Raw genomic sequence first — 20,145 nt, forward strand, 5'->3', positions numbered from 1 at the left:
TCTGCTCCAGATCTCTTAATAATCTTAAAAATTGAGTCCCTTCTATGTGGCACACTACAGTTAGTCCTTACACACACATGCCAGGTGGGACGGGGTTTCAGTGGCTTGATCAAGGTCACACAACCAGCAAACAGGACAACAGAGATTCAGCTCCTCTAAGATGCCAGGTCAAGTTTTTGTTCCTTGGTAAAGAAATATCAGGTATGAAGAAAAATGGATTTAGGAGTGATGGGGAAGCAGAGCAAGGGCCTTAAAATCATACCCTGTGGGCGTTCACCTCCTCTGCTCCCAGTGAGAAATCACCAGTTTGGAACTCCAAGGCACTGGCTTTTCCAAATGGCAGGGCTTCTGGTTTTAGAGGCTAAGGGAGCAGCCCTGAGCAGAGAGCTCCACTGCCTTCCTGCTGTGGCTCTGAGCTTTTGTGATTCCCATTCACTCCCTTCACAGTCACAGCAGCCACAGAGAGCTCCCGTGAGTCCAGAGCAACTTGGCTCCTTTGTGGGTGTAGAGAAATCTTATCAAGGCTAGTGGTTAGTGATCTCTTTCTGGTTTCCAGCTGCGAGACATGTGCCTTGCGCCTCTGTCTCTGCCTTGGCAGTTGAGTGTCATGACTGAGAATAGATTTGTGGAGTCAGGGCTACATTTGAATGCTGGATCTGCCACCTCTCAGCTGGGCGATATCAGGCACTTTAGAAGTAAAGGTTAAGACCTTTCTGAGCTTCTTTTCCCCTATCTGTAAAATGGGAATAGTGACACCTACCTGCAGGGATGTTGAAAGGATGAATAGTAATGTCAACAAAGCACCCTGCACGGTGCCTGGCATATAGTAGATGCCTGATAAATGGACATGATGGTTGTTATTACTGCTCCAGGAGCTTCCTGAACTCCTCTCCAAGAAGGCAACAGTCCATGTCTTCCTTAACTTAGGAAGAGGCTGAATTCCTCCCCTGCAGACTCTGCCTGACAGTGTCTGCTAGCTGGGAACCCACCTTCTGGGCATAGGAGAGCTGGTTGTATGTTGCTACGGTTGCAGCTTCCTTGGCACAGGCCTCCCTGGCTTTGTCAAAGGTCAGCTTGTACTGGCCCAGTGGGGAGCGTAGATGGAACACTCCTACAGTGGCATCTAGAGAGGAAGGAAAGGAATCGCCCAGTTCAGCCCACCTGGTGGCAGTGTTTCCAGCAAAGGACTTTCAAGGTAGAAGGCCAGCTGTACCCCAGGGTGTCTTTGGAAGCCACTTCCCCTTCAAGTTATGTTGAATAAAATCATTTAAAATATTTGCTTCTTTTCTTATGATAAAAGTAGCATGTGTTCATTGTAGAAATCAGGGCAATACAGAAAAGTAAAAAAAGAAATAAGCAAAAATCACCTTTAATCCTACTCTCTGGAAATAATCATTATTCCATGGCTAACATTTTGGTGTATGTCTTTCCAGAATTTTTACTTTTTTGACTTTTTATTTTGACAAAATTTCACATTAGTTTGGTCTGTTTCCTATTCATTTATATGTTATATCTATTATAACTGTGGTAACATACTGCAGATAGAGTTTTCAGAAATCTTTTAAAAACTTAACATGAAATTGTGGGCAGGGTGTAGTGTAATCAGGCCTGTAATCCTGGCACTTTGAGAGGCCAAGGTGGGAGGATTGCTTGAGGTCAGGAGTTCAAGATCAGCCTGACCAACATAATGAGACCCATCTCTTCCAGGAAGAGATAGAAAATACAGTAGAACTTCCATAGTTGACCACCTCCTTAAGTTGACCATCTCCTTAATTTTCACTGACCACATATGCACCCCATGTACTCAATGGAAGTTCCTTATGTTGACCACCTCCATAGGTTAACCAGTCTGTTACAATCCCTTGGGTAGTCAATGTACAGAGGTTCTACTGTACACAAGCAGGGAAAATACATGGGATATTGTCTCTTCTTACAAAGAATTTCCCAGAAGGGTTGAGAAACTTTTTTAACTGAATGAGACAAGAAAAAGAAAGTTATCAGGAAGAAGACCAATTTATCTCATGCTGATGGTGTAGCTGAGATAGAGCAGGAACGGTCAGAGAACTGAAAGCAGAGAGTTGAAACAGATGCTTGGATACCAATATTCATAGCTGTATTACTGGCCATGGCCAAAAGAAAGAAGCAACCAAACTTTCCACCAACAAATGAATGGCTACAATGGAACATTATTCAGACCTGAAGAGGAATGAAGTTCTTACATGTAGTACAAGATGGATGAACCTTGAAAATGTTAAATAAAATAAGCCAGACCCAAAGGGGCAGATATTATAGGACTGTACATATCCGAGGCACCAGGAATAGGCAGATTCATAGAGACGGAAAGTAGAATAAAGATGACCAGAGCCTAGGGAAGGGGAGAATGGGAAGTTATTGTTTAGTGGGTATAGAATTTCTGTTTGGGATAATGGAAGCATATTAAAAATGATAAGTGGTAAGAGCTACACAATATTGTAAATATACTTAATGCCACTGAGTAGTAGTATCAAAATGGTCAAAAGGTAAATTTTCATGTTAGGCCTATCTTATCACAATAAAAAAATATTTAAAAAATAGAGAGGCTGGGCACAGTGGCTCATGCCTGTGATCCTAGCACTCTGAGAGGTCGAGGTGGGAGGTCACTTAACCTCAGGAGTTAGAGACCACCCTGCCACCATCGGTCAGTGTTTAGCATGCTGGCCCCACATAGCAGGGGTGGTGGGTTCCTACGCCTCATAAACAAGAAAACAAAAAATTCTAAGAGACTATCCTGAGTAACATAGTGAGACCTCATCTCTACAAAATATAGAAAAATTAGCTGAGCATGGTAGTATATGCTTGTGGTCCCAGCTACTTGGGAGGCTGAGGCAGGAGGATTGCTTGAGCCTAGGAGTTTGAGGTTGCTGTGAGCTATGATCATGCCACTGCCCTCAGACCCAGGCAACAAAGCAAGACCCCGTCTCAAAATAAATAAATAAATAGTCCCAGAAGGGAAAGAGCATTACATGAGATGAGGGAGGGAATCTTCAGAGAAGCCTAGGGCTATGGAGACCCGGCAGAGGCTTGAACTGGGCTGAATACAGAGGAGCTGGCAAAGCCCTCCTGCTAGGGTGGACCATGGGCAGGAGAGATTTATCAGGGGTCAACAAAGAAAGACATGGCCATGTATCACCTGCGCCTCTGCACTTCTGCGTGGCTTTTACTTGTGTGTTAGGATTCTTAGTTTTATTACGCCTGTGAGTTTATCCCAAGCCCTGCTAACCATGCTTGGCAGTAAATGGGGTACATGCCCATCAGTATGTTGCTGCCGAAACCACTGCTAAGAAAATGCTTCTGCCAACAGCCGGCCTATCTTTGTTATTTAATGCCCTAAGCTCTGCTTCTTAGAATCAATTCTAAGAAGGATCCAACAATACAAAGACAGAGTCCCCGCTTTCCTGGAGCTTACGTCTGAGTTGCGGGAGAGGATGCCAGAATCCTTTCCCACTTAGTGAGTGTTACTAAGCAACTCGGGAAATGTGAGAATTAGGAAAATTCATCGTAGACAGCCATGAGCTCTCTCCTGGTTCCAATGGCTCAAGGCTCAATGCTGAGCTTCTCTGCCCCTCTGCTACAGAGGCCCGCTGCCTCCACCGGGCGTGGGCGGCGCTGTTCGGTTTGTTGTTTTTCTTCTTCCCCTCCCACAGATCCCTTCCCAAGCCTGAAGACAGGGTGCTTTGGGCCAGAAACCCCTGGTCCCATGACCTTGGAAGTGGAGGTCAGCACAGTCGGCGTCTGCATGGCACTGCCCGTTGTCCTGTAAGCATCTGTCGATCGGCAGCTGCTCCGGCTCACAGTCCAGCCCGTCTCCCACGTAGTGATTTTTACACGCACACCGGTGCTTGCCCTGTGGGCGAGGATGGGAAAGGATGAAAAGCCCCTTTCTGGGGTTCCCAGAATCCCAAGTGCCCTGGGGGTCATGGTCTAGCACGGGGGACTGAGACGATGTGCCTTTCCAGTCTGGTGGGGATGAAATCACTGTGAGGTTTTGTCTTTACAGAGGCCCATAATAAAATGTCATTCTTACAGCTCAGTTCAAATGTCCCTTCCTTAGAGACCCTCCCTGATCACCCTACATAAAGTAACTTTTCCAGGCTCTTCTATGCCATCGGCTTGATTTATGTTCTTCACATACAGCTCTTTGTGCTCTCAGAAAGGATTCTGGCATCCTCTCCCGCAACTTGGATGTAAGCTCCAGGAAAGCGGGGACTGTCTTTATGTTGTCGTATCCTTGGGACTGGCAATAGTGCATAGCAGGCGCTAGATGACCACTGGCTGAATCAATGAATGATTAGTTTCCACAATCACCCGATGATGTCTGCTTTAATTAGAAAGCCCACTTTATAAATGAGGAAACCAAGGCTCAGAGAGAGGAAGTTGCTAGCCTTAGGCCAGGCGTCCTCAAACTACAGCTTGCGGGCCACATGCTGCCCCCGCCTAGGACATTTATCTGGCCCATCGGGTGTTTTTGCCACCACTGCCTGTCCTGCTTAACAGCTGACTCGTCCCGGGGCCCACAGTCTGGCCCTCCAACGGTCTGAAGGACAGTGAACTGCCCCCGTTTAAAAAGTTTGAGGACCCCTGCTGGCCATGCAGCTTCTAAGTCTAGGAGCTTAGACTCAAAGGGGGCTTGATTCTAAGACCAGGTTTATAACAATTAACAGACATTATCCTGCGCCATCTTTTCTTCCCAATGGATAAAGAGGGCATGGAGCCCACCCTAGAAAGACTGAGTGAGGACCCTAACCTGCACTTTCCTTACCAACTTTTTTTTGTGTTAATAAACTTTTTATTTAAAATAATTTTTAGATGGATAGAAAACTTGCTAAGGTAGCATTGAGAAACTTCCCCGGATGTTAACATCTTACATAACCACAACACATTTGCCAGAATGAAGAGATGAATTTGGCACATAACTATTAACTAAATGGAAGACTTTTTGTGGATTGTGCCAATTTCGCTCATGTCCTTCTCCTGCCCAACGTACCACCTTGCATTTAGCCCACTGACGCTGCACAAGAAACAGACTGGGTGGGAAGAAAGTTTAGAGAGAGGCTGAGTGATAACTGGAGCCCCAGAGGAAGAGCGGCAAGGCTGAGAGAGTACAGGGGGTCTGTTTCCAGATTTCCACAGGGGAGGCTGACTCACCGGGCCTGTCATCTTGCAGGTGGCATGCTCATGACACCCCCCATTGAGGCCGTCCGCACAGGGATCTATCTCTGTGCAGATATGGCCGTCCCCTGTATAGCCCTTCTGGCAGCTGCAGGACACTTTTACGCCCTTCTGTGAACACTTGGCAGCCTTCGCACAGCCCCCGTTGTTCTGACTGCAGAAATCCACCACTGTAAGAGCCGGGAGAGAGGGCTCAGCTGGCCTCCATCCGTGTAACTGGAGCCGCAGCTCAGCAGCATGGGGTGCCACCTCCCTCCCTATCCTGTGGCCCCCACACAGACCTCTGCAAAACTAAGATTTTTGCAACACCCTCCTAGACCAGCTCTGATCACATCTGTTCACTTCTGGCTCTTCTGTCACATATCTCTGGGTCCCACTTGGTTTTCAGAAGGAGTGGAATTTTTAATGTTAGACAGAGTGTGTTTGTGTGTCTGCGTGCACGTGCAACATGTGTACAAGTGTAGAGTTAGCATGATATTGAGCACCTCGTGAGACCTTGTCACCTCTGTTCTACTCAGAGAGCTTAACTGACCTGACACAAGTATGACAGACAGAATGCAGCCGGGCTGAGATTCAAATCCACGTTGGTTTTGAAAAAGCCAACCCAAGATATCCCCACTGTATGATTGCCTCTTGGAGACTTTGTTTTCACAATCCCCCAAATTTCAACCCAATAATAGATCAGCTTTACCCTCAGGAGTGGCTGGACAGCTGTCCAGTTTCCCCTGCCCATGTCTATGCATAGAGTTGTGGCAACCACTTGAGATCCTGGGACAATAAATGTAAGGACAAAAAGCCTCACCCCGGGATGGCAGGATAGCAAGAGGGAGCACGGGTCTCTGCTGCCACTGTTGAGTGCTGACCCACTTCTGAAATGCCTTGTAGCAGATTACAAACCAGCAGGAATAGTTAGAGCTAATTTGTATAAAGAAAGTATATATATATATTTCTGTATGAGTATTTATTCCTGAAAAATGTTAGAAAGTACACGTGGTTGAGATTGCTAACTTTCCCCTAATACCTATTCTCTCCTTTTCTACAGTAACAGATTTCTAGGTTATCCAACAAGGGACTACATATTCCCCTGCAGCCAGGTGTGCCCCAGGATGAGGTTCCAGACAATGGGATGGGAGGAGATATGGTTTTAGCAACTTCTAGGTTGTTTTCTTAAAGGGAAAGAGGTTTGCCTCCTTTCTCTCCTTCCATCCTGCTGCCTGGGATGTGCTTATGATCCTGGCCATCTCAGGCCAGGCAAGTGAGCAAGGCAGAGCAACAAGATAGAAGGAGTGTGGGCCCCCAGATGACCTTTCAGAATGGAAATCTTTGTTAGCCCTGGATGCCTCCCTCCCAACTGTTATTGGAGATAGAGAGTTATTAGCGAAACCTCTGCTTGTGTTATGTCATTGTTCATTTGTGTCTCTGTGTGTCTGCACCTATATCCAACTGCTGCTGTGTTTACAGAGGTCCTCTTCAAATGTTAAGAATATTTTTTAAAAATACTGTAGTGTAGTGTATTTTCTAAGTTTTTTGAAGTAAGATTTGATTACTTGCACAGTAGAAACACTATTTTTAAAAAGTGCATTTCAGTTTGCAAAGGAATTTTAATACCATGACCTGAGAAGTGAGCAGGTCAACCATGAGCAAACCCATCAGGGAAATTGAGTCATAGAGAGGATAGCTACTGCTGAAGTGGCCCAGTCAGGAAGTAGGAGAGCCACGATGGAGCCCAGGCACCGAGACCTAGTCCTGCACCACAGTGCTATTTCACATGGGCATGAAGGGGACTCACCTGTGCACGTGATTCCATCCCCTTCGTAATTCAGGTCACACTCACATGTGTTGTTCTCCTTACAGGTGGCATGAGCAGAGCAAGGGGGTGTGCACACAGGAGGTAGAACTGCAAGGAAAGGGGCCACTGTTCATCCTGCACCCCCGGTGTGAACAGTGGGGACCCACTGCAGGAGATTTCCCAAGATGTGTTTATGGCAGGAGGTGGGGTCATTTGCCAAGGTCCCAGCCAGCCTGGAGATGCTGAGGATCTAGTATTGCTCCTTTACACTAAGACTGTATCTCTGCAACATTATCCAGATCAAAATGTGAATGTGTTACCCTGAGGGGTAACCGATTAAAGCCTGATGCCTCAAAATTTGCTAGCAGGGATGAACTTTGTAGATTAGCTCTCTGGCCCTAAGGACATGGGGTTCCAGATGGAGATGGTTTGATTGGGGGGGAAGTCCATGGCTTTCTAAGGGCACTGTGGGAGCTTTGGTGAGTGGATGGGCTGCAGGGTGCACAGGTAGTAAGAAGTCATGGGGGGGCTAGGGGAGGAGGCGGGAGGAAGGGGAGGAGGATGTACTGTGGGGATTCCTGAAACTTCAGGTTGCTAAAACTCGTAAGGAGAACCTTGTCCTGCCCTCTGACCCCAGGGAAGATGAGGCGACAGTGATCCACATTGGATAGTTTATCCTTCACGCCTTATACCTTCCAGAACATGGAGCTTTGGTTTAGGGGGAGCTCGGAACATAGGCTGTTTAGTAAGGATCAGGATATGACAATGAGGATGATGATGGCAACGAGACCTGTAGCTGCTGTTTTGAACGCCCCAAACACTATGCACCTCTTTTTATGGTAAGTACAACACAGCTCAGAGAGGGTAGCTTATCTAAGGCTGGGCATCTAGTAAGCAGCAGAAGCAGGGGTCAGACCCTGGTCTCGGGACCCCACTCAGCCTCTGTGGACATATCTGGGCTAGAGAACCACTGTGAAGAGGTGCTGTCCTCATCTGAGCATGGGATTCTGTGGTTGAGGTGGGGTGTTCTCTAAAAGCACTGGAGGACATGCTGGTTTTATAAGTTTGAGTTGAATCTTTTCTGTTTTTTCTTTGAGACTGAGTGTCACTATGTCACCCTCAGTAGAGTACTATGGTGTCATAGCTCACAGCAACCTCAAACTCTTGGGCTTAAGTCAGGGGTCCTCAAACTTTTTAAACAGGGGGCCAGTTCACTGTCCCTCAGACCGTTGGAGGGGCAGACTGCGGGTCCAGGGACATGTTGGCTGCTAAGCAGGACAGGCAGCAGCGGCAAAAACACCCAGCGTTCCAGATAAATGTCCTAGGCAGGCTGCATGTGGCCCATGGGCTATAGTTTGAGGATGCCTGGCTTAAGTGATTCTCTTGCCTCAGTCTCCCAGTAGCTGGGACTACAAGTGCTTACCACAATGCCCAGCTATTTTTTTGTTGCAGTTGTCATTGTTGTTTAGCAGGCCCTGCCAGCCTCAGTGTATGTGGCCAGTGCCTACTCACTGAGCTACGGGTGCTGAGCCACCCAGTTTTCTTATAAGTTGCCAACTTCCTGAGGCCCGGGGCCACAGGTCCAAATCATCTTTGGCATGTGGAACCAAGAACCCCTGCTTTGTCATTTTTTAAAAATGTCACTCAGACCCCCAACTTCACTTAGGCGCTCTTGGAAGGGGGTCTGCTATGACCCAATGCTGTCAGCAGCTGGCCACTCCCAGAACAGACCTGCCTGAGTGTTGCAGAAGGGGCCTGTCCACCCTGTTTCACAGAGGCACTGCCCAGAGCCTGTGATTCCATCATCACACTGTCCATGTTCTGAGCAGCTACAGGCTGTAAGGCAAAGTAGAGTGTGGTCAGTGATGGGGGATCAGGGATTAGAATCCAACCACCACCCTGCTGACCGCCTGCTGACCGTCCATTTTCAGTGTGGGAGGCACTGTGCTTATGCCAGGGTCATTCATGCATTCATAATTAATTTACAAAATTAACTTATTCATGGGTTAGCCCAGGATGGGCACTGCTAAGCTATGAAGTTACAAGAGAAGGTCCCTGTTCTCACGGGGCTTGCAGTCTGGGGTTCACCCACTGTTGAATGTGTAATTATGAATGTGATGAATATTACAATCCCAGCAGAGTATCGTGGGAGGCTGTAATAGAATATATGGGGACAGAATCTCATGGAGGGCCTTCTGGTGGAGAAATCTGATTAAAAGTAAAAATGACAAATTATGCACCAACTCTATCATTTCTTGTCCCCTCTAGCACTATCGTGCTAGCCTGAGACACCACAGATTTTGCCTAGATTATTGTGTCACCTTCCCCAAAGGGGCCCTGGTCTGTGCCTGCTCCCCTGCAGTGTACCCTCCACAGGGCAGCTGCAGTGATCCTTTTAATCTGTTCATGATATTCCTCCACCCACAGTCCCCCACTGGCCTTCTGTCACACTTAGAATAGATGCTAAAGACCTTTTCCTAGAAGCGAAGTTCCTATGTGTTTCTGGGCCCTGGTGACTTTCATATTTCACTCCTTTTCTCCCTTCCTCTTCCTTGCCCACTCTGGTTGGCTGCCCTCCTCCCTGCTGTTTCTTACATGCCTGGCCTGATCCAGCCTCAGGGCCTTTGCACATGCTCATCTCTCTTCCAGGAAAGCTAATCTGGTCTGTGCTGTTCAGTACAGTGGCCACTAGCTACATGTGGCTATTTAAACTAATTCAACTTAAAAGTTCGGTTCCTGCTGATAGCCAACATGGCTAGTGGCCATGACATTGGACAGTAGAGTCATGGAACCTTTCCAGCATTACTGAGAGTTTGCTGGGCCGGCTCTTGATAACTGTACGCCTGGCTCCTCACACCTGTTAGGTCTCCACTCACGTCCTCTGAAACAGTCTCCTTCCACTTTTAACCCTGTTACCTTCTTCTCTGTTTTTAAACCCTTTACAACTACTTTTTAAAATTTTTGTTTCTATTAGCTTTTTGAAAGCTGAGATTCTTGTGCCCCCTCCCCCAAATCACATATCCTTAAACCTTAGAATGATTCCTGGATGTCGAGCAAATCACTTAACCTCTTTGTGACTTGGTTATTTCATCCGTGGATATAATGGTACCTACCTCAAAGGGCTTTTACCAGGATTCAATGGTAAAACATATGTGCCCAGCACATAGTAGGTGCTTGATAAAATGTTAGCTATTGGTATTAGGAAGGACTCTCTAAAGCTGAGCTGGTTGAATGACTGAATGACCGAACTAATGACTATTGTTCAGCCACAGATTGCCTTGGGGCCAGCCCAGGATGTGTCACTTCTAGGAATATAGGAAAGGGGGGAAAAGGCGTTTAGGGCAGACAGGTGGAAGGTGGGTGGAGGGGTGCTCCAGGTCAGGTGGACGGCGTGGATGAGGACAGGGAGCTAGACAACAGGCGACACCCCTGGGAAGCAGCACCACGTACGCTGACAGTCAGGCCCGAATCTGCCCGGCCAGCACAGCTCGCACGCCGTCCCGTTGAAGCCAGTGTTGCATTTACATTTCCCCAGGGCTGAGTACTGATCGAGGCAGACACCCTGGTTGTTGCATGGGGTATCCGGTCCTCCGGGGCAGGCTGAAAGAGATGAAACAGGAGCAGCTGGACAGTCTCCTGGGCCCAGAGCAGCTCAGTGCCTTTGCAAACATGCTGAGGATTCTGACTCTAGTTACCCAGAGGGACTGTGGGCCTGGGTGTGTCACCTGATATTTAAGGCTAGACATGGACCTAGGAGATGGGAACTTGGATGTATCCGATATGACTCCACCTTGGCAAGGTGGTATATTGAACTGTGCAGTGTATTTGAGCATCAGGAGACTTGGATTTGAGTAGATCTGGGCTGACAGATGAACTTGCTCTGAGCTTTAAGTTTCTTAGCTCTAAATGGTGGCGATGAAGAAGATGATGATATAAATAATAATACAGTGCCTGCTTGCCCTGTAACAGACTGTTATTGTGAGGATCAAATAAATTACTATAGCTAAGAGCATTCTGAGAGTATGAAGCACTAACTGATGTAAGGGCTGACACAGGTTTTTATGAATGGCCCACACTTTCATGATGGAGGGTGGGGCAGGGTGATTGCATGGTCTCTGAACCCAGAGGGTGCTCTAGAGACTACAGCAACTGGAGCAGGCATGCTGGTAACAGTGATGGCCTCTGGAGACAGACCGTGGGACCCTGGGCTTGCTTCTTGTCCTCTGTGCCTCTGCTTTCTCATATAAAGTGGGGACACCAATGGAACCATCTCCCTAGGGGTCATTTCCTGGATTAAATGTATTGCTATCTATGGGAAGGAACAATAAATGTGCCTCTTTAGAACAACGTGTGGCAGCTGGGAAGTGCCCTGTAGGCACTTGTTATGCTTCTGCTATTGATGTGTTATTGGCTAGAAGTTGTGTCCAACAGGGGCTCAGGATGGGCCCGAATGCCCTTTGGCAAAGAGCCTTTTCCTGGTCAGGAGGTCATGGAGGTGGGACAATACGACATGTCCTGTGTCAGGGGGCCCTCAGGAAATTAGGGCCCACAGGTGCTGTGTCAGCATATCACCTGCCAAAGGAGAATCGTACCAAAGGCATTTAAACAGACCTCCCTGGACTCAGAGAAGAACTAATCATGCTTATCAGCGTCACAGACGTTGTATAGCTTCAATAATGGAATACAGCATCTTTGGCACCATGGGAATAGCTTGTGTTCTGATGCTAAGCCAAAATGTAGACACAATTACAATGCACCTAGTAGAACCTCAATTCAGTAAAAAAGAGAAAAATACCCAAATATGCCAAATGCACAAAGTGGAAGGAATGCCATGGAACTCTTCAGAGTGGTTGTGGGGCCTGGGGATCACCGGTAGCAGGGTTTACCCCATTTCTTTGTCATGTTGATATTTTCAAATGCCAAACAGTGAGCACACAGTCCCCTGACAGTCACAGGCAGAAAGGGGAGCCCTCACCCTGACAGTTGGGCCCGAAGTAGCCCTTGCAGCACCCGGGGATCCGCAGCACCAGGCTGCACTGCTGCTGGCAGCCCTCCAGGTTCCTCTTGAAGGACAGGTGGTAAACACACTTCTGCTTCATGCCCTGAGGGAAGAAAGCAGACCATTCCTCCGCCTTCTGGCCTAGGGCACTGGGCTCTGGGTCTCCAGTCCACCTCCCAGGAGATGATCCTGGGTACTGCCCAAGGCGAAAATGGGACTTCCAATGGGAACCAGTGATTTTTAAAAATACATTTCTTTTAAAATCAATATTTTGTCTTAGGGGTGTCCCTAGGCCAATGGTGGAAGTACAGGGATGGGGAGGAGGCAGAGCTAGAGTCCACAGGAAGATTTTTCCCCAGACTCAAGAGGAAGAACTAAAGAACTTTCTGACCTCTATGGTGGTTTGCAAATGGTGTGGCTGCCTGGGGAGGGGGAAGGGGAGGGAGAGCTTCCTATCATGCGTAGCAGGGAGCGTATGAATTACATTTCCTTTCATTATTGGTTTTGCTAGTGGAGTAGGAAGAGCTTGACTTTGGAATAAGTAATAAAAACCAATATTTAATGAAGGCTTACTATATGCCAGGCACTTAAGCATACTCACAGTTTGAAATTTACTCTTCCTAATAGCTGCTTACTGGATTGTCATTAGCTCCATTTTACAGAGCAAAACACACAGATCATGTGACTCGACAAAGGTTACTGGAATTTAACCCCGTTATCTGTGGACTCCAAATTTCACTGTCTTAGCCATCCCTCTACATTGCTTTATGGACTTTAATCTGAGCCTTGCTCCATTACAAGCTGTGTGGCCTTGGGCTGATGGCTTGTCCTCTCTGAGATTCATTTTCTTTCATAAGCACAGGTAATAATAGCTTCCTACAAGCATTGTAAGGAGGAACAGGGACAATGAATATACAAAGGGGCTCAGCCTGGGGCATGGATAATAGCTAACAAAATGTAGCTATTACATTAGAACTGTATCTTTGAAGTCCCAGGCAATTCCTAAGAGATGGGTAGTAGGTTGACGGATTGCCTGGGCTGAGAATGTCCTTCTCTCACTTCTTTGGCTTGGTTGTTGAAAGATTGACATAAATTACATTCATGAAACACATTCAAAGATACACCTACAGACCTCCACCCCCCACAACACACACCCTTGCATACACTAGAAGATAGAAGACTCATGAAACAAATTTATGGCTCTGCAAACTTTATCGCTGCATTCTGAATTACCTTTGGTTTACTCCACCCTGGGCAGCTGGGGGTATTAATACAGCTCCCACAATTGCCCTAGTATGTAAGAAAAGAAACACTTAAGAATCACAGAAAAACACAGAAAAATATCTCTGATATTTATACCTAGATGGATTGATTAAGGACTTAATTAATCTTGATTAAGATTCTGGGTATGACCAAGAATTTCTGAACAACTTTGCCGTGGAGAATTCTGAAGGTCAGTCTTGGACCTCAGCACTTTGATTCAGTCACACAGAGCTGGACCAAGGCAGCATCATTCAGGCACATGGAAATGTAGATGCAAGTGTTAGTTCCATTTTATGTTACCTAGGATACTTTTGGCCAATCATTAATACTCTTTGATTCTCAGTTTTATGATCTATAAAATAAAGATGATAATTCTTGCTGTTGGGTGGCGCCCGTGGCTCAATGGGTAGGGCGCTGGCCACATACACTGAGGCTGGCAGTTCGAACCCGGTCTGGGTCAGCTAAAACAACAATGACAACTTCAATAACAACAAAAATAGCCTGGCATTGTGGCAGGCACCTGTAGTCCCAGCTACTTGGGAGGCTGAGGCAAGAGAGTCACTTAAGCCCAAGAGTTGGAGAAGTTGCTGTGAGCTGTGACACCACAGCATTGTACCCAGGCCGACAGCTTGAGACTTTGTCTTAAAAAAAAAAAAAAATTCTTGCTGCTATTTGATCTTTAGGGAATTGGTAAGGGAAAATGATTAGCTGAAAAAAAAAGTGTGTAAATGTAATTAGAAATTAAGACTGTCACACGTTCATAGCAGAAAGGACAATTGGTTGCCTTTACTTTGGCTGAATGGTATCCAAAATACTTGGGGTATTTGTTGAATGGCTAGGAGATGCCAGGTACTGATACCAACTAGTTGCCATGTAAAGTTACCTCACCTCTTTCAGACTCATTTCTCAAATTTATGTAGTAGAGTTAAGGATGACTATTCCCAATAATGGATTATTCTAGGGGTAAACTGAGCACTGAGCTAAGTGGTTGAAAGGTGTCTCAGTCAAGGTGCTAGATGAGTGAGTGAACGTGAAAATGCCTGGAATAGACGTTCAATTAATGTTGTCAAATGAATGAATAGGCAAATGAATGGAGGTGTGGTTGGCATATTAGATTGACCATGCGAAATTGCCATTTTTAGGGCGGCACCTGTGGCTCAGTGGGTAGGGCGCTGGCCCCATATACTGAGGGTGGCAGGTTCGAACCCAGCCCCAGCCAAACTGCAACAACAACAAAAACAAAAATAGCCAGGCGTTGTGGCAGGGGCCTGCAGTCCCAGCTACTCGGGAGGCTGAGGCAAGAGAATCGCCTAAGCCCAGGAGTTGGAGGTTGCTGTGAGCTGTGATACCACAGCACTCTACTAAGGGTGATAGAGTGAGACTCTGTCTCAAAAAGAAAAAAAAAAAAAAAAGAAATTGCTATTTTTACAGGCCCCAAACTGTCAAATATGGCAATTTCATATGGTTTAATCTGGCAGAAGCTCAACAAATGTTTGTCGAGTGAATGAGCGAGTGACCGACTGAATGGTTAGATGTAAAATGAATGGCAGAACAGCTGGCACACAGTTGGCATCCAAAACTGTTTCCCAATGACAAGGGAATATATGGGCGGGCGGGTGGGTAGATAAAAAGAATATTCCAGGCCAGTAGGGTTAACTAGATGCTTGTTGATTTTGAATCTGAAGAACTCCATCCTTTGGCCCTCACATCTCCTGGCCTTCAGTGGCTTCACAACAGGCTCCACACTGGATCACAGGGGCCATTCTTTGGTTCTCTTATTACAGTATTATTTTTAGGACTGACCGAAACATCGAAAGCACTGTAGACGTCACAGCGGCCCCCCAGGGTGGGATCCATCAGCAGACAGTCAATGCCATAGGCCACACCCAGGTCAAACAAGAGCTCCCGCTGCACAATTCTGCATGTTTGGCCATTGAGAAAGAGCTCTCCCTGGGAAAGAGAGAGAAGGAAGAGTGGGGTGATTAGAAAGAGACAGAGAGAGAGAGAATAGTCATTCCCTCTCTGGCCATAAATTGTAGCCAGCACCTGCAAGATTCAGAGAGAACTGGAAAAAAAAATTCAGTAGAACCTGCATAGTTGATCACTTCCCTACATTGACCACCTCCTTGGTCAATTCACCTAATTGACCTAATTCACCTAATTTTTGTAGACCAGACACACATTACACGTATATATCAGTATGGCAGACCTAGTTCCTTATGCTGACCACCTCTGTATATTGACCAGTGTGTTACAGTCCCTTGGGTGGTCAACTTACAGAGGTTCTACCGTATCCAGCCACGTAGTTTAAAAAGCAGAGATGTGTGTGGCCGTATACTTTCCGGACAGCCCTTGTCTGCGTCTCTCTCTCTCTCTCTCAAGTACTCAGCATATATTTTGTGCCAGGCATTTATTCTGAGTGCTTCGACCTGCACAACTTATTTTAATCCTCACAACAACTCTAGAAGGTAGCTACTATGATTAGTACCCATTTTCAGATGAGGAAACTGAGGCAGCGAGAAGTTAAATGACTTGTCTAGTAACTGGTGGTGTGGGCAGTCGCCCTCGGAGCCTTGAACAAAGGAGAAGTGTCAGCAGGCGGGTGATGGGGTGGAGTAGGATGACCTCGCCCTGGTTCAGGATAAACTGTGGATGTGGCCACTTGTGTGAAGTAGCTGAGTTTTCTTACTTAGGATCAGCACTTAGCAAAGTGGCTGGTTCAGTTTCTTTCCAGGATATATGAGCGACGTATTTGAATTTTATAATGAGAACTTCTTTTTAACATGTACCAGGAATTATCTAAAGCAGGCTTTAGATACATTACAGGCAGTCTCCAAGTTACAAACACTTGACTTACTTACAACTCATACTCATAAATGGAGGACATCATAGTAAGTCCCTGACTTACAAGCATCAGACTGATGTATGACTCATACTTACGAATAGAAGCCATTACAGGTAATAAGTAAACATACCTGTCCCAACTTACATAGAAATTCGACTTAAGAACAAACCTACAGAACTCATCTCTTGCTTGCAACAGGGCTTCCTTCCTGAGATCACCCTGCTAGTAAGTTCATGGATATAGTCTTTCCCCAAGAGAAGAAAATGCTTTTAGAAAGTTCTGTGAGGGCTCAGCGCCTATGGCTCAAGCGGCTAAGGCACCAGCTACATACAGCTAAGGTGGCGGGTTCGAATCCAGCCCGGGCCCACCAAACAACAATGACGGCTGCAACCAAAAAAAAATAGCCGGGCATTGTGGCAGGTGCCTGTGGTCCCAGCTACTTGGGAGGCGGAGGCAGGAGACTCGCTTGAGCCCAGGAGTTGGAGGTTGCTGTGAGCGTGATGCCATGGCACTCTACCCAGGGGGACAGCTTGAGGCTCTGTCTTAAAAAAAAAAAAAAGAAAGTTCTGTAAGGAGAAAAAAAGATACTTCCCAGCATCTGTGGATGGAGTGGAGATACTGTAGCGCAGTGGAAAACACCAGGAAACTGTGGTTTAAGACCTCACATGTTCACTTACGTGCTATGTGATCACGGGCAAGTCACTGAACTTTGCTGAGGTTCAAGTTTTTTCCCCACCAGGTAAATAGAGTTAATGATTCCTAATACACAGGACTGTTATATAGATCAAACTAAGCAATATATTGCAAGGTGCTCTGAAAGCCATATTGACACACAGAACAAATGGTGGGCATTCTTATTCTCCTTCTCTGACAGGTGTTCTTTGGTCTGTGAGGTTAGCACAGACAATCTCAAGAGCGTAATGACATTGGGATAACTTTCCAGAGCTGGAATGAAAATAGGCTAATGCTCCTCAAATTCAGTTATAAATTCAGAGCATTGTAATCCAAATACCAAAAGGGTTCTGGTCATAAGATGTAAGCAGAAGGCTGTACGGAACTTGTCAAGTGCCTCCTTGACAAAGAAGGGAATTGACTCGACTGAAAGATGCATCCTTTTCCCCTTCCTCCTTCCTACTACCTGGAAAGTGGACATGGTGGCTGGATCCCCAGCAGCAATACTGGGCCTTGAGGTGGCTTTGAGGCTGGAATCATGTGGCTGCAGAGCAGAACAACAGAAGCAGTTCCATTGGGCCACCTTATGAGCCCAGGATTGACTACTCCAGATTTCCTTTACCACAGAGAATAAATCCTTATATATTTAAGCCACTGCGTGTTGCCATTATATGCAGTTGAACTAATTCTATTAGACTCATTCATCCCATGGAATTATAGTTCAGGAACTAGTCAAAACTGCCTTCTCTCTACTGGCTGATCTAAGTAGGTATAGTGTAGAGTTGGCTCTGTTTGCCAAGAGAGGTTGGAGGTGAGGCCACAGTGGGGCAGGGAAGGAAGGGGAAGAAATGACAGTACACTTTCCTGCATCAGGGGAGGGTCTCACACTGGAAAAGAAATGTTCTACCAAAAAAGAAAGAAAGAAAGAAAGAAAGAAATCAAGTGGAAGATGATCTCTGTGGGTTAAGAGGCTTCTTGCCACCTGCTACAAGGGCACGGGCTGGCCAGGATGGATCAGGTTGTTCATATCCACTTATGTGCTCTCAGGAAAAACACCTCTGAAGGCAGTGAGACAAAATGAGCTTGCTGTCAATGGAGGAAAAACGAACATCTCCTTCAAGGCGCCGTGGCTGGGGAATGGTTTTGTGTGTTTCTGACCCCTTTTCCCCCCATCCCCATGATGATATGATACTCACAATGTTACTGGCAGTTCCACACTTCACATTTAGCTCAGAACCTTCCAATGTCCTCCAGACAGATCTGGGAAGGTCCACAGCTAAAACCTGCAGATGCAATGATGCCACATCAATGCCCTGCATTTAAGCTGAAAAATGGCCCAAAGGAGCTTAGCCAACAAATCGAATTCAGAGGCAAGTTTTTCCATGAGTTATAATAACATCAGTTTAAAAACAAGTAGAGGTACAGTAAAAAGGAAGAGTAATCATGGGCTGTCTGGGAGGTTGGAAGTTCCTTCTGGAGGGAAAGCGTCGATGAGCTTGACTGGTTTCATTAACTTCCACCCCGCCATTCATGCTCAGGGGTCCCTGGAAGATGCAGTCTTAGCATAGGATGAGTGGAAAGTCTGGGAATGATTCAGGGTGCTGTTAAGAGTGAACTGTGACCCTGAAAGAGCTATGTTGAAGTCCTGACCCCTTAGTGAACTTAGAAGGTGAGCATATTTAGAAATAAGGTCAGTGCAAACATAATTAGTTAAGATGAGGTGATCCTGGAATAGGGCAGGCACTTAGTCTAGTATGAGTAGTGTCCTTAAGAGAATAAAGGAGATGACATGTGAGAACTTAGAAACACACAGGGCCACACAACGATGGAGGCAGAGGTGGGAAGGATGTGCCGACAAGCCAAGGAATGCCAGGAATTTCCAGCAAACACCAGAGCCAGGCAGGAGGCATGGAACAGATTCTCCCCTGGAGCCTCCGGGAGGAATAATCTAGCCAGCACCTTGATTTCAGAGGTCTAGACTGCAGGACTGTTTACTGCAGAGAATAAATCTCTGCTGTTCAAGCTGCCCCGTGGTGGTAATTTGCTACAGCAGCCTTAGGGAACTACTCCAGGTGCGCTGTGTGACCTGAAGTTAGGGCATTGGTCATTCTCAAACTGCATAGACGTCAGAAACTGCACAGACACAGTGGGAAGACTCAGGGCGGTGTCACATTCCTACGTGATCTTGCTGGTCCCACACAGTTGATCAGGTCACACGCCACCAACTGATTGAAACTGGATCAACCAGTCATTTGCCTAGAAATTTTGGAGCTGGAAGAGAAGGAATCCATCTGGAAAAACTTGGGGAATGTTGTCAACAGCTATTTCACTGCATGAACAGGGAAAGAGAAAAGGCTGATAGGCAGTGACAGGAGGAACGATTAGTAATATTAAAATAAAAATGGCAGGTCCGAGAAACTGGACCAGGTGTAGTGTACCATAGGAGCCGGCTCGCCAGGGCCAGAGGAGGAGGACACAGAAGGACAGGAGCTGCTGAGGTCTCCTGCATGCTGTGGAGGTGGGGACACGCTGACAGCTCTTACATCCCCCACCCCCCTAACCCGGGACATTTCTGCACTTGTGTGTTTCAGCAAAGTACCTCGGAATCTCGGATCACATGGAACTTCAAATACTCCCTCAGCTTGTCCTTGTTCTCTTCACTGAACAGAAAGTCCTGTTGCTCAGTGGGGAGGCCTTGGAGGGCGTGGTCCGTGGGCCAGAAGAGAGTGACCGGGGTGTGGATGGGATCTGTGATGACACTCAGTAAACCTGAGTCCTGGAACACAGGGAGTCAGCTGGTCGCTGGCGGGAGCACACACCTGGCAGCCAGGCCCAGCCCTGCAGGCAGAGTGTCTCTCTAAGGATTCCCCCTGAGCCCCACCCCGAGGCTTATTGGGACTCGGCATCTCAAGGTTGACACAGCCAGGAACCAGAGCCCTATCACACTCCAGCCATTCTGACCTACATTTCCTTAGTGAGCCCATCAGAAAGTCAAATTCTGTTAAGAGGAAAATAAACCTACACTTTAGGTAATATCTTTTTTTTTTGATACTATTCTTGCCCAAGTATTTTAATTTCTGGAAGAAATTAGTCTTGCATTTTTCTCATATTTCATTTAAAAATAAGAGATCGGTACAGTACTGAGATACTCTTGTGTGTTTATAAGATTTATAGATCATATAGAAAGAAAGATCATTTATAGATCTATTTATAGATCATATAACCAAAAAGAAATCGCAAGACAAATGAGGAGGAGTCATTTTGAGAGCCTTCTATAACCTGGTACCTCATATTCATGTTTTTCTTTTATTTTTCTAACAACCTTATGAAGAATGTTTATTGAGCCCCAGAGAGGTTTCCTAATTTGCT

At 46.4% G+C, this 20,145-nt stretch overlaps 1 protein-coding gene across 3 annotated transcripts in view; it reads right to left on the reverse strand.

Moving 5' to 3' along the window:
• STAB2 (stabilin 2) overlaps positions 1-20,145 on the reverse strand; it is a 137,278-nt gene that overhangs the window by 12,176 nt on the left and 104,957 nt on the right. For all 3 annotated transcript variants that reach the window (XM_023509399.1, XM_023509400.1, XM_023509398.1), the window contains 11 exons: positions 19,376-19,552; positions 17,973-18,059; positions 15,063-15,209; positions 13,230-13,286; positions 11,973-12,099; positions 10,448-10,597; positions 8,729-8,833; positions 6,998-7,105; positions 5,185-5,378; positions 3,742-3,883; positions 990-1,123 (listed from right to left, as the gene is read on the reverse strand). In XM_023509399.1, the coding sequence (XP_023365167.1) occupies positions 990-1,123; positions 3,742-3,883; positions 5,185-5,378; positions 6,998-7,105; positions 8,729-8,833; positions 10,448-10,597; positions 11,973-12,099; positions 13,230-13,286; positions 15,063-15,209; positions 17,973-18,059; positions 19,376-19,552 (1,428 nt within the window). The remainder of the gene's footprint in view (positions 1-989; positions 1,124-3,741; positions 3,884-5,184; positions 5,379-6,997; positions 7,106-8,728; positions 8,834-10,447; positions 10,598-11,972; positions 12,100-13,229; positions 13,287-15,062; positions 15,210-17,972; positions 18,060-19,375; positions 19,553-20,145) is intronic.

The sequence above is a fragment of the Otolemur garnettii genome, unplaced genomic scaffold (assembly GCF_000181295.1).
Source record: "Otolemur garnettii isolate 467f Iridium unplaced genomic scaffold, OtoGar3 scaffold00007, whole genome shotgun sequence".
Lineage (NCBI taxonomy): Eukaryota > Metazoa > Chordata > Mammalia > Primates > Galagidae > Otolemur > Otolemur garnettii.